Genomic DNA, 13867 nt, shown 5'->3' on the forward strand with positions numbered 1-13867 from the left:
TTGAACTGACCCTTTTAATTGAGTCACAGCATAAATCAGTGCTGTGCAATGATTCTGTTTTGACTTTTCTCTCAAAGCTTTTAAATCAAGCCAGACTAAGGGTTATCTTCCAAATTACACACTAGAGCTGAACGATTTATGAAAATAATCTAATTGCAATTTTTTTCCAGCAATATTGCGATTTAATTTGCGATTATTTAAGTTCCTCATTTTATATGTTGTTCAACAAACATGCGCAAGAAATCATTCTATATAATAATAAGCACAACATTAGATAAGTAAAATTAGAGATAAAAAATTTAGAAAAAGATATCTTCTTGTGATCTTGGCTCGTACAGCCAATTTGTATCAATTGCTATGTTGAAGGGGATGATCATTTCTCATATTATTCTCATTTTGATGAAGAAAAGTAGGATTTTTGAAAAAAAAAAAACATAAAAATAAAAAAGACTCTTGGAAGTTTGGATAATGTGTAAAGCATTAAAAAGAAAAAAGATTGTATCAAACTGGTATTGTGACACTTTTCAGGTTTAAGAAATATTGCACTGTCTGCGATTTGAAAATTGCAGCACATCATTATTGCAATTTAATCTAATATGCGATTAATGTCCAAGCCCTATTACAAACAGTATTAAAACTTCAGTAAGGATTTCAAAATCAAAAAAACAATAAAAGGTATAATGGCAGAAACAAACAAATCAGTTAAGTCTTGAGAAAAAGAATTGTTGATGCTTACAAAGCTGAAAAAGGAAGGTTGTTCCTTTGTCTTCCAAAACTACAAAGACCTGAAACATCTGTCATCCATCCTGGTGAAGAACTTCCTCCAAAGTGAGCGTTACTGACTGACCTGCACAAAGCCCTGAATTGACTCCCACTGAAAGTCTGTGGGGTAAGCTGAAGACCAAGGTCCATGCCACAAGACCATCAAATCTGGAGGAGCTTGAGTGTGTTAGCAAAGAAGAATGGGCTGGGATTCCTCAGGAGACGTGTCTGAGACTTGTAAATATTTGTGGATAGCTTGGCCATGCTCAGAGTTGCAATAACAGAATTCCACTCACTGAAACTGTGCGATAACAAAGAACTTTCATCATTATGCCTTTCTATCCTGAAAAATGCTCCATGAATGACTTGTTTAAATTGCCTTTTATAAGAGTGTCTTCTCCTGTTGTTGAAATTCTAATATTATTCTACTATTTACGCCTATTCTAAAGTCAAATGGATTAAAGAATCATCATAATGGACTGTGTACAGACACAAAGAATCCAGTAAGGGCTTAACAAAGAGGCTCATTCAGAGGTTTAAAAGGATCCTGTTCATCATATAGCAATCTTCTCTCCTGTCTGTCACACACCTCAAATCCAAAGACCTGAAGTACATCAATGCTATCAGCCCACAGCCTCCTTTAAGCTGTATCACAGAGAATTACCGTGTCTACAAACAGACAAGCAGTTCATTCCTTTGCCTCTGCAAATGTATTTACCTGAACAGGCTTAGGTTTGAACCATTAAAGCAAGTCCCCTGATTCTCCCTACTGCCTGAGGAAAAAGTCAAATAAGATTTTAATTAAAATCATAAAACATAAAGCAGAAATGGCTTGTTTTCCGAAGACAGAGTAAACCTTTCTATTAAGTCCTTATAAACATGTAATATGTTACACAATGCATATTTTTAAACAGAAAAAGGTCCCAATGTTAGTACAATATGCAGATCTTTTCTACCTGCCTGTGTCATGAAAACAAACTACCTTACATCATCTGTCCTAAGCGACCTGGTGTTAAAACAGTCACAGAGGAGGTTGTGATTACATGCCAGCTCATTCAAAGCTTTATAAACAAAACATTAACTCAACTCAGAACTATTGAAGGGAGAAATCACTGCAGTAATGTGTTTTTTCTTCTTTTTGCCAAAGTGGAAAGTTTTGGATCAGCTTTGCACATTGGATCTCAAGAGTCCAAAAATGATGAAAGCCTTCCTGAGAACTTGCCAAATTCAAAACGGAAACTTTGGTCATAGCCTTGAGCTGAGGGAAAATTGGCTTTCACAGCACAGATTTTAGGTTTATCAAATTTGAAAGCAGAATACAGGAAAAAAAGAAGCCCGAAAGGTTTTTTTTGTAATGTGGTTTCATGCATAGCCAAAGGAGATACATTTCTGTTTGTGAGGGTGTCATCTTTGACTGAGAGTAAAAACATTTTTGATGTCTAGCATTTAACAAGTGCTATGGGCATCTGAAAGTGGGATCCAAAATGTAATAAGAACAAAAAAAAAAAGTAATGGAGGAAAAATAATAACAAAAAAAAAAAAAAAAAAAAAAAAAAAAACTATAAGGAAGCACAAGGCTCATTTTTTCATTTTAACTTAAGGGTTTTTTTTTTTTTTCAAAGAATAATATGATACTAGAGGAATAAAAACATACCAGTCACCACAATGACTTTTGGCTATTCTTCAATGAGTTATTTAATTATTCTATTACAAGTACAGTAGTAAAATTTGAATGTGTCCATGCAGAGAGCAGAGGTAGATACAAAGTTTGGGTGATTCAGAATGCATATTATATGATGATTTTTCTAGAGCAGGACACAATTATGATTATCACAATTCTGCCCTCCAAAGACTATTAAATTCAGAAAATGTATGGTGCATCTTTTGTCTTTATATCCCTCTAGCTTTACATTAACCCCAAAAAGATCAATATTGACACCTTTATTTCTGGAATGACTTGTGTTTGACCCATTTCTGCAGAAATCTACCTGCTAGCCATCATTAGTAACTATGATAGCACATAGTCACTATTCAAGACCTGGTTAAGATTTTTTGTGTCAACTTTCCTCTTCAGGCTCTAGGAGGGTGCAATTTTCCCTGCCTGAGATTTAAAAGGAAAAAAACCTGTTTCTGGCACATATTGCACTCTGTGTTGAAACATGGAGATAAATTAACTCAATTGCTTTCTGGCTGCAGCATAGGCGGTAAGGGCTGATTTCACTGTTAATGCCTAAAAATGGAAGGAAATGCAAATACTCATAAAATAATGTGTTAACTAGACAATGATATTTAACTAATTTACTTCATTTGGAAGTCTGACCCCCATAGTGTTTTTAGAACACACCCTGAACAGACCCTTGGTTTAGGACAGCATTACTCAACCCTGCTCAACCAAAGAGCCAAATTGTTACATTGTGGCTCTTGCAAAGGCAAGAGCCACAATGTAAGGGGTGAAAAGTGGCACTAAAAATAAGCTAAAGGTGGTGAATAATGGTCAAACAGCAGCTTAAAAAACATGTCAAAGTGGGTCAAAAAGGGGCAAAATAGGCTTAAAATGGCAAAAAGTGTGTGGAAAGTGAAAAAACAGGGAAAAAAAGTGGCAAAATAGGGCAGAAAGTGGCAAAAAATTGCAAAAAAATGAGTGTAAAAGTGACTTAAATGGGCTTAAATGTGGGGGAAATGGTCAAAAAGCAGCAAAGAGTGGCAAGAATGCTGAAATTAATGGCATTTAATAGCAAACGGGCTTAAATGGGTTAAAAGTGGCAAAGAATGGCAAAAAAGGGAAACAATTGCAAAAAGCAAAAAGTGGGATAAAGGAGGCAAAAAACTGGTGGCAAAAATTGGACAGAAGTAGTGAAAATGGGTAAAAAAGAATTGGCAAAAGTGGGCTTAAAGCAGTGAAAATGGATTAGAAGTGGGAAAAATTGAAAAAATTGGCAAAAATTGCAAATAAGGAGTTTGAAATATATAGACAAAAAGCCAATTAAAGCCAACTGTATAAATGTGGGGATTCAAACTGATTTAAGTGATATGCAATGGAAAATTTCTGAGGTCACAATTTCCCTTTTTAAAGGTTTTCTTGGGAATAATGTTTCAAATTAAGACAAAAAAGAGCCACAGATCATCACAAAAGAGCCACATGTGGCTCAAGAGCCATGCGTTGAGTATCACTGGTTTGGGACTTTGTCTCTGTTGGCCTAAATTTCTTTGTTATGCTGCCATCCAAACTGCAAACTTAATCTTTGCAAGATATAGTTCTTGCAACCTGTTTGACCTGCGTGTCTGCAAAGAAGACATGGATAAAACCTTTGTTGCCTCCATGAATACAGCAACAGAAATAATGTGCACTTCAGTCGATTTTGCTGTCTCTTCATTTTTGGAAGGCTGTTGACAAATCCTTACAGGGGGTTGAAATAAGATCGTGTTATAATTTTCATAAGTTTTAAGAATCTAATTAGGCCCAAATAAAGCAACAGCAGGCCAGCAAGGATACAAGCAGCATAGAGAAAATGAAACCACAGCTCCTCCTCTTCTTTCTCTTTCTCTCTTCTGTTTAGAAGGAAACAAAGACTCCAGCACAGTACTGTGAGAAAAGCTTGCCAACACGTCTTTATCCATCAGGTTCAATAATTACCCCTCTATTACACGCTAACAAATGCACAATCATGATGCCCAAGACATATGACTGATTTCAAACATTTCCTATCTCCTGCTGGTTTTGCATTCAGACTTGTCGAGTTTAAGCCTAATGTGTCAACTGAATATCCCTAATGTGGATTAGCTATGCATGGTGGTGGCTGCCAGGATCCTTCGCTTCATAATGTGATGGGACTCTGAGTGATGCCGTGCTTGTGTGTGCTTTTGCACTATGCTGACATGAAACCAAGCTCTCCAAATTAGTGAAGCCTCATGTCCTTTATAAAATCCAGACTTTGAGAGACTATCAAATATGTGAGATACTACTCCCATCTGGAAAACAACATTCAGAGAAGGATGCACTTAATAAATGCATGCATTCTCATAGTATAAGTGAATGCAACTGGTAAACATTTAGAGTAATGTTTGTGCATGTGAATTCTTAAACTAAGCAGGAGCTCCAGCTGACCTTGTTACCTTTGAATCGAAGTCATGATGAAGTGACCGGGCTGTTTACAGGATAAAAATGCTGACTGTTCATGCTGAGAGGGCACTTTTACCAATGAGCGATAGTAAAGCTGTGATTTTTAATGATTTACTTAAGAGAACTAGTGATCCACTGTAACCCAGTGGTGATTTGTGAGTGCCAAGATATTGATGCAGTAGGAGCAGTGGTGTTTAAGAGTATCTCAGAAATCTGATTTAGATTATAGAGTTTATTAAAAGGATCAGATACCAAGTATGCTGATTTGATCTCAAGTGTAACAACAATATAACCCACTACAGAGAGGAGATAAATACAGCAGCAGATAATAATGTTCAGTTGGTTTAATTGAAAGTGCTTGGCTGATTTTTGTCAGTCATCTTGACCCTGACAGCAGCCCTCAGGGTTTTTCTATAAATGCGTTTATTCTGTCAAGTTGATTCAATAGGTGGCTGATAGAAATAACATGATCTTTAACATGACAAAAAGCGAGACATCTTACAAAACTATTTGATTGGTTTGTAGATCTGTATTTCCACAGCTGCCTAAGAAGTGCTTGAAAGTCTGCCTTGCAGATATCCCAACATGAGTGGGGGCAATTTTCCCTCACAACAAGCACCAAAAGTGTTGACTGTACCACGCTCAGTGATGCAGTCACACACAAAAACAGACTCTTTGCTGCACTGCTGTTGAAATCATGTCTATAAAACCATGACAGACTTGACTATATTTAATATTACTTTTGGTTGTTTGACTGATGCAAAACTTGAATTACTGTATAAATGTTCTAAACTTGATGAAATGTCAATTATGCAGAAATTTAACATTAATCAGTAACTTCCATGGGCATTTTGCAACAACACCTAAAAGCAAATGAACCTTAAGCATTGATTTCAGAGTTTTATGAGTTGCATTAGTGCTAGACAAAAAAAAAAAAAAAAAAAAAAAACAGGCAGACACAGTTTGGTCAGGAAAAACATGAAGTAATACCTTTGAAGAAGCAGTCCTTGCTGTGCACCACATAGATCCGTCTTCTTTCCAGGCAGGCGGTGCGGTAAACCTCACAGTGGTTCTCGTAGAACCTGCCGTCTGAGCCGCACACTGGCACAAAAGAGGGCCGGCATTTTTCCTGGCAAACACACTCAGCACGGCCAGTTTCTGCCATCAGCACGCACTGTCGACCCCGTCCGCAGTAGGTCCTCCGACAGGGACCTCCATCTGGGTCAGAAAGGGCTGAAAGAAAGAAAACAGTTTATTTAGCACCAGAGGAAGAGTGGTAAAGTTCTTAATATCTTTGAGGAGAAAACTTTTTAATGTGCACAATTTATTTGTCCTTGTTGTTCTGAAGCAAAGACAGGCATGAGATAAAGATCTGCTGGAGCTGCAAACCCAAGAATACAAAAAGAAAAGCCCTTTCTCATCGCAAATTTCAGGCTGATTAAGGTGACAGTATTGTGTCCTTATATGAAAAGATACAGTTCAGTCAGGACCACTTCATCAAGAAACACACATGATTTTCCACCTATAAATATCTCTTTATTGGCTGTTATTAATCTGCTGTCACTGCTGATATTTATATATAGTGGTGTGGCTGTTCTGGGATCCCCCTGCCCTTCCACAAACATATGTGGAAACCATCAAGCACGACACGTTCCTGCTGTTCCTGTGTCTAAAAGGAAAGCCTGAGGCAGGGAGAAAACTCAACTCTCAACTAAACTCAACTTTATTTATAAAGCACTTTAAAACAACCACAGCTGAAACAAAGTGCTGTACTTAAGAAGACAAAACAATGCAGGGATAAAACAATTAAAACAATGAGTAGGTATAAACACTAAAATAATCATTTCATTGTCTTAAAAAAACAAACAAACAAAAAAAACCAAACAAACAAAAAGCAGCAATAACCCCGGAGCAGAACAGGCATCAGTGACAACAGAATTAAATGATTAAGCCAGGGAAGAGGAGGAGCTAGGGTGGAGGACGTTGCAAAAAGAAGCTTTCACAGGGAGCAGTAAAGCATAGGCAGGCTAGAGCAGTTTAAATATGGCAGCATGAGTTCATTTAGCCAATAGCGTGCTTAGGGTGAATCAGGTGGCTGTCAGCTGTTGAGAGCTTGCCTGAGATCAGCTGATTTCAAGTATAAGGTGGCACTCCACTCTGTGGCCTGCCTGTAAGCAGAACAGTGTGCTTTTTTGATTACATATAAACTCACAGGACAACAAGCTACAAATGCATTTGCAGAGTTAATGAAGACACTCGCTGCTTAACATATTCTCTGCTGTCAGAGGACTGACCCAGTGTGTGATAAATAAACCCGAAAATGACTTAAAGAAAAAAAATATAAATTTTTGATTTACAAAGTAAACTAATGTACATATACATAAAAGAAGCTACATTTATCAGATCGAATTCCTTTTTAAAAATCACAATATATATCTCATAAAGGACAAAATACTGTATACACACACAAAATGTTGCATTAGATTTCTAGGTGCAACAACAGAAAGACAAAAGTGTTAAAAGTGTATATATAGAAATGGTGTAAACTCATGCCAAACACCTTCAGTCCTGATCGCAGTTATACCACAGTGCTAACAAGGAGAAACTTTCTTAACACAATCAAACTTCATAAAAACCAGACAGCCAGGGGTCCTTATTTACACCTCTCAGCGTTTCACACATTCAGTTCAAACATACCTGAGTGTAAAGGTGCACCCGAAGCACAAGTTTGGCTCACACCTTCTGCTTTTCCTTCCCCTATCAACACATACTGACAAACACGATTCATTACATTTATGACAGCTGCTCCTCCCAGGTTTTACCCTGCACAGACAGACACAGCACCAATAAAAATATTCATCTCCTTGGATGTTTTATCTTTTCATTGATTTAACAAATCAATCATTGTCAATATAATTTGGCTTATTGACAAAAAAATATATCACAAAATGCCTCTTCAGTGTCAAAATGAAATCAGATTTCTACAAAGTAATGTCAATTGAAGAAAAAATGAGTTAGGTAAAATAAGTGCATAATTTATCCCCTATCTAGTCAGTATTTAGTGGATGCATCTTTGGCTGTAATAACAGCACTTAGTCTGTGTGGATAGGCTTCGATCCAGCTTGCACATCTGGACATTGCAATTTTACTTCATTCTTCTTTGCATAACTGCTCAAACTCTGTCAAGTTGCACAAGGATCTGGTGTGACCAGCTCTTTTCAAGCCCAGCCACAAATTCTCCATTGGATTGTGGTCTGGGCTTTGACTGAGCCACTCCAGAACATTCATCTTGTTGTCTTTAAATCATTTCTGTGTAGCTTTTGCTTTTGAAAAATACACCTTCTCCCAAACCAATCTTATTCCATGTCTTGCAGACAGAATAAAATTGTCCCCCAGGATTTTCCTTTATTTTGCCACATTCCTCTAACCTTTTAAAAACCTTCCAGGTCCGGCTACCAAGAAGCATCTCCACAGCATGATGCTGCCTTCACTGTGATTCATGGTGAGGATGGCGTGCTGTGATGTGCAGAGTCTGGTGTCTGCCAAACATAGCGTCTTGTCTGATGGCCAAAAAGCACCATTTTGGCCTCATCAGTCCAAAGAACTTTCTACCAATTTACCATGGAGTCTCCCACATGCCTTTTAGCGAAGCCTAGTCAAGAGTTAATTTGAGAAAGCAGGGACCCCAGGATTTGCAGGGTGCATAGAACACACAACCATGATTTGGTACCAGATTCTGGCAAAAGAATAAATGCTTGGACTAAAAGTAAAGGACTTTTTATGGACTAAAACTAGACAAAAATGAAGCTTAGCGTTAGTTCAGTCAGGAACACCATATTCTCCATGCGGGTTTAGTAGTTCATGCCTGCTCTATTTCATGCACTCCCTCTTTCTGCTCTCTGTCCCATCATAATCAGCTGTTCACATCACCTGGTCACACCTATCCAATAGCACTGCTCCACTTCCTCATTGTTAGCCTGTCATATCATTGCTGCCCTTTTTAAATCTGACTTTCTCCTCCATCAGTTCATTCATGGTGTGGTTCCGAGCGACCCTCCACTTCCCCATCACCACCAAGTCTACAAGTCCATCAACGTTCATATGGACTAAGATGACTTCTTCAGTCATCACCACCACCAGTGTCTGGACTCCAGGGGGGGATAGATCTTTCTGCTGCTCAGGGCACACTATGTCCTTTTGGAGTTCAAGCGCCAAAGAGACTCTGACAATAATTCAATATCACATCTGTGTTAACAAATATCATTCATTATCTCACATGTAAAATTAAATATTATCTTTAAATCAGTCACTGGTCTCTCCTGATTGAAATGCTTTTGAGTTTTTTTACTATACAAGACTAAAACTAAAGAGTAGAAATGACTAAAATGTGACTAAAATTAAAAGTAAGTGATCTAAAGACTAAGACTGAGACTAAAACTAAAGCTAAATATCATAATCAACATTGGCTAATACATGCATGTATCAGCGCACATGCCAGCATCCCCATCATCACCTCTCACTCCCTCAGAAACCTTACCTCCTCCCCCTGATTTAATCTATTTGCACTTAAAGTGAGGCAAAAAGTTGCTGACACAGCAGGGCCCTCCATCTTGGATTGATCTTTTCTGACTCCATGAGCTTGACCAGAGTCCCTGTCTTGTTGTTAACTAAGGACTGGATTTAAAGGCCTATGCACTTTGGGGAGTTGGAAGGTAAAAAAGCTCAATGCTAAAGTAGCCAGGGCAGGTCCTTTGGTACTGTGCAAGCTGATGGTATTTAATAGTCTTTAAAAAGAAAAAAAAAAAAGCTGAAAAGCAAGAGCTAATTTACACATCATTCATACCACTGTGGGGAAAGCTCAATCAATAGCTGCAAACATGAAAAACACCTACACAGCCACCCACATGCTGTTAAATCATTGGCAGAGGAGCAAGTTCAGTTTGGCACATATTTCTAAATGCAAATATATCTATATAGAAATGCAGATCAGTAAAAAATAAATTCAATACAATATGATGCACTTCATTGTCCCCATAGGGCAATTTGTATTGGACTCCAAGTTTTAAATTCACCCAATGGAGTGAGAACACTTTTTAACACCTGACTTCCACACAAAGAACTGTCTTTACAGATACAAAATATCTTATAATTTCAACAACTGCCCTCACACTTTTAGAACTGTGGTCATCACTGGCCTTTTCAGGGTGTTTATCCTTCAAAATTCAGTCTTCTGAGCTCAAACAAAGGAAATTCAGCCTAAAAGCAGAGCTACATCCTTTATTGACCCAGTGAAGTGTTACGACTGTGCTTTCTAAAGCCCTCTGTGTCTTTATCGGCTTTGATATTAACAAGCTCTTTTATTTGCCATGGAAGCCAGGGCATATATAAAGGAGATAGCTGTTGGCCACAGCACTCTGAGAAACTAATTGCAGCATATGAATAAACCTGATATCAAGGTAGGAAGGACACAACACCATAAAAATTCTCATTGTAATCCAAAGAGCTGAAGAAGTAAATGAACCTGTAAAACAAACTCTTCCGGCTTCTCTCTTACATTGCTTTTTCAGTTAAAGGAAACACTGAAGGCAGTTTGACTATTAAAAGGAAATAAATATCCCATAAGACATTTGGCAGTCTGCTGTGTCGATGCTGTTGTAAAGGTTGAGTCGGTTAAGATGTTGAGAGGGGGTCAGTTCTATTATCCCGCAGTGGGATAACACTAAAAACCAGACCAGCTTAGCCTAAAAGAGCCCAGTTCGGCCTTTTATAATCAAACTGCTGAAAACACAAATTGAATTTGCTTCAAGTATAATCATATCTCAGTTCTCAGCATATTCAATAATAGAGGCAATGCGCTGTTGTTGGAGGACAAAACTTCTATAATCACATAAAGGCAATTCCAGGGCAGACACCGAAGACTCACCACACACAACAAATACACACACACACAGGAGAAAAAGGGAATACTCTAGTACCCTTTTTCTCTCTTTGAGATGCCTGCATAAAGGCAAGAACACACACACTCCCATATTCATGTACTGATGAATGCATGTTTGTGTTTGCAAACACACACATACACAATATCATACAAACTGATACTAAAAGAAAAATCTTTGAATATGTCAGTAAATCATGCTTGATAGTATTTTGTCTCAATTCCAGATGTAAATTAACTACAAGTCTCATATTTGTTTATTTTTGGTGAAGCTTCTTCCATGACTTTCACTTACTCAAAGTTGTCAAATATTTGGGTTAGACACTGCTGCTTAACAGCTTTTAAAAAATAATTTTACAAGTAAGGGACATGTGCTCTTACATTTAAAAGAGACGTCAATGTTGTCAAGCCTCGATCCCATGTTTTAATGAATAACGAGTGGGTAAATCTATTTGGCAAAAACCAGTCTCAGTGTTGAAGTTGTGTTTCCTACACGACAATGCTCAGGCACGCCACTTTGGTATAATTACAGTCGACCAAGTACAATAACTGATCTTCTATCATACAAAAATTCATCAGAATTCACAAGAGAGAAGTGTGCTAGTACACCCCCCAAAGCCAAGGTCAGATTACATGATTTTTTTGTCTGCTATGATGTTCACTATAACCCCATTCGCACTGAATTAGTAATACCTGGGACCTCTGATAATTTTTTAATAAACATGGAGGATGATTGTTTTTAAGGCCATGCAAATCAACATGTCTGCAGTTTGTATATTAAAAATTCCAGGGCAATTCAGCACAGAGTCGAAAGCTGTGCTACCGGTATCTTGGTAATTTGGTATGCTGCTTTTTCTGCATCTATTTATGGTGAAAATCATAAGCTGCATAGGGCATTGTAAACAAAGATTTTTGGATATTTTTAGTGTTTTCTTCATTTAATTTCAGTTGATATTCACAAATAACTTTAACCTTATTAAATTATGTGAAGCGTTTCTGCTCAACTATTTCAATCACTCATTTTAAATCATGCATTTTCCTTATAAGCAAAAGCTTAGTAAAACCGGCTCCCGGTCCGCTTTCGCATTGATTTTAAACTTCTTTTAATCACTTTTAAAGCCCTCAATGGTCTTGCCCCTCTTTACTTGTCTGAACTCTAGCATCGCCACTCCACAACCAGAGCCCTAAGGTCCTGTGACCAGATGCTGCTGGAAGTCCCCAAAACCAGACTGAAGTCTAGAGGTGACAGGGCCTTTGCAGCGGTTGCCCCCAGACTCTGGAACAGTCTTCCCATCCTTATTAGAACCTCCCCAACCCTAAAGATTTTTAAATCTTCCCTAAAGACTCACTTCTTCTCCCTGGCGTTTCATAAATGAGCTCACGCAAATCACAGGCACTGTAGTCTTTTTTTATACTTTTACTGTTTCATTGTACTATTTTTTTTTTAATTCTTATTGTTTTTATTGTTATCTATCTATTTATCTACTTCTTTTTATGTATTCTATGTACAGCACTTTGTTGGACTGCTGTCTTCTTGAAGGTGCTTTATAAATAAATTTCACTTGACTTGACTTGGCTAGGGCTGGGAATTTAATCAAAAATTTGATTAAATTGCAATATGGCCTGCTGCAATTTTCGAATTGCAGAAGGTACAATGCTTCAACTGGAAGTTTGTGCTAAAATATTGGTTTAAAACCATTTCATTGCAGCAGAGAAGTTTTGCATTACATAATTATGCAATTATTCAAGTGACTTTTTTTAGTGTAGTCTAAAAAAAAATCTTACCTTCTTCTTTTTTGCTCTTTTTTTTTTAAAAATGAGAGACAAATGATCATTCCCTTCAACACAATGATTCATATCTAATTTGCAATACAAGTCAAAATAATCAGAATTAGATTTTTTTAAATAGTTCAGCCCTCGTTTATTCTGATTTTGTGTTGGTTATAACATAAAATAATTTTTTGTTTGTTGGAAAATGTATTAGATGAGGAACTTGAGGAATAATTGCACAGAAAATTGCAATAATGGAAAAAAAAATCACAATTAGATTATTTTCCCTAATCTCAACTGCTTTTTCAAGTTTTTTTTAGTAAACACAAGCCTTATAGTTGAATTTAAAAGACAAAGCATGTATGCTCTGAATCATTCCTAGCTCTGACTGACAAACACTTCTAGATGCCCAGGATAAAGACAGTCACCCATTCATCCAAATATAGTCACTTCTGGTTCTACAGAACTAACAAGAAAACTTCAAGCTTCAAACAATTTCAATCAAATAAATGACATCTGTGTAGATTCATCAATCGTATGTATACTCCACAAACTAAAAAGTAATGTAAGGACTCATAATTGGAGTTTTGTACAGTTAAATATGTGGTAAAGACTAACTTTTCAATAACTCGTAAAGTAATTGAGTTGTCAGCATAATTTATCTTGTCTTGCAGCAGTAAAATCAGACAAAAAAAAAACACACGTATGTCCTTAATTACCACAATTAGATATAAAAATCTGCCAGAAGAGGCTGCAGGGTTGACCGGGTTACTACCCTCTAGGGAGTGGTGATGGTGATGGTGAAGTAATGACAGACTCAACTCCTTTTTATCCAGTTTACTAATTGTTCTCCATGTCTCTGCAAAGCATCTGTGGGAAATGCAAAATAGCGCAGCTCCCCTGCGACCTTGCTGTTCATGTCAAGGTCGGGGACGATTACAAGATCGTTTGTATTCTCCGAGCGTGGGAGATTAAACGCTTAGCAACATTCGTCCAGCAGCAGTAACCCACCGGTGGCTCTTCTTCTTTCTTCTTCCTCTTGTTTTCTCCCTCTCTACATCCCTCTCCCTCTCCATCAGCCCCCCCTTGCCCTTTACCATTCTGTTCAGAGAAAGAAGTACATGAACAGCAACTACTCAAACAACAGAGACAATAGCACACAAAGTTACATCTACAATACACAAGCTGTGTGACATTTAGCTAAGTCCTAGCTTTTGCAGTCATCCTCACTGCCCATTCTTTGTTTTGCATTCACTTGCAGCATGTTGGCTGCAATTGTG

The 13867-nt window shown here is 37.5% G+C and overlaps 1 protein-coding gene across 1 annotated transcript in view; it reads right to left on the reverse strand.

The window, feature by feature from the left end:
- The window catches only part of fstl4 (follistatin-like 4), a 269449-nt gene that overhangs the window by 158118 nt on the left and 97464 nt on the right, over positions 1 to 13867 (reverse strand). The window contains exon 4 of the mRNA XM_041801878.1: positions 5873 to 6115. Within this exon, the coding sequence (XP_041657812.1) occupies positions 5873 to 6115 (243 nt within the window). The remainder of the gene's footprint in view (positions 1 to 5872; positions 6116 to 13867) is intronic.

This window comes from Cheilinus undulatus, linkage group 12 (assembly GCF_018320785.1).
Source record: "Cheilinus undulatus linkage group 12, ASM1832078v1, whole genome shotgun sequence".
Classification (NCBI taxonomy): Eukaryota; Metazoa; Chordata; class Actinopteri; order Labriformes; family Labridae; genus Cheilinus; species Cheilinus undulatus.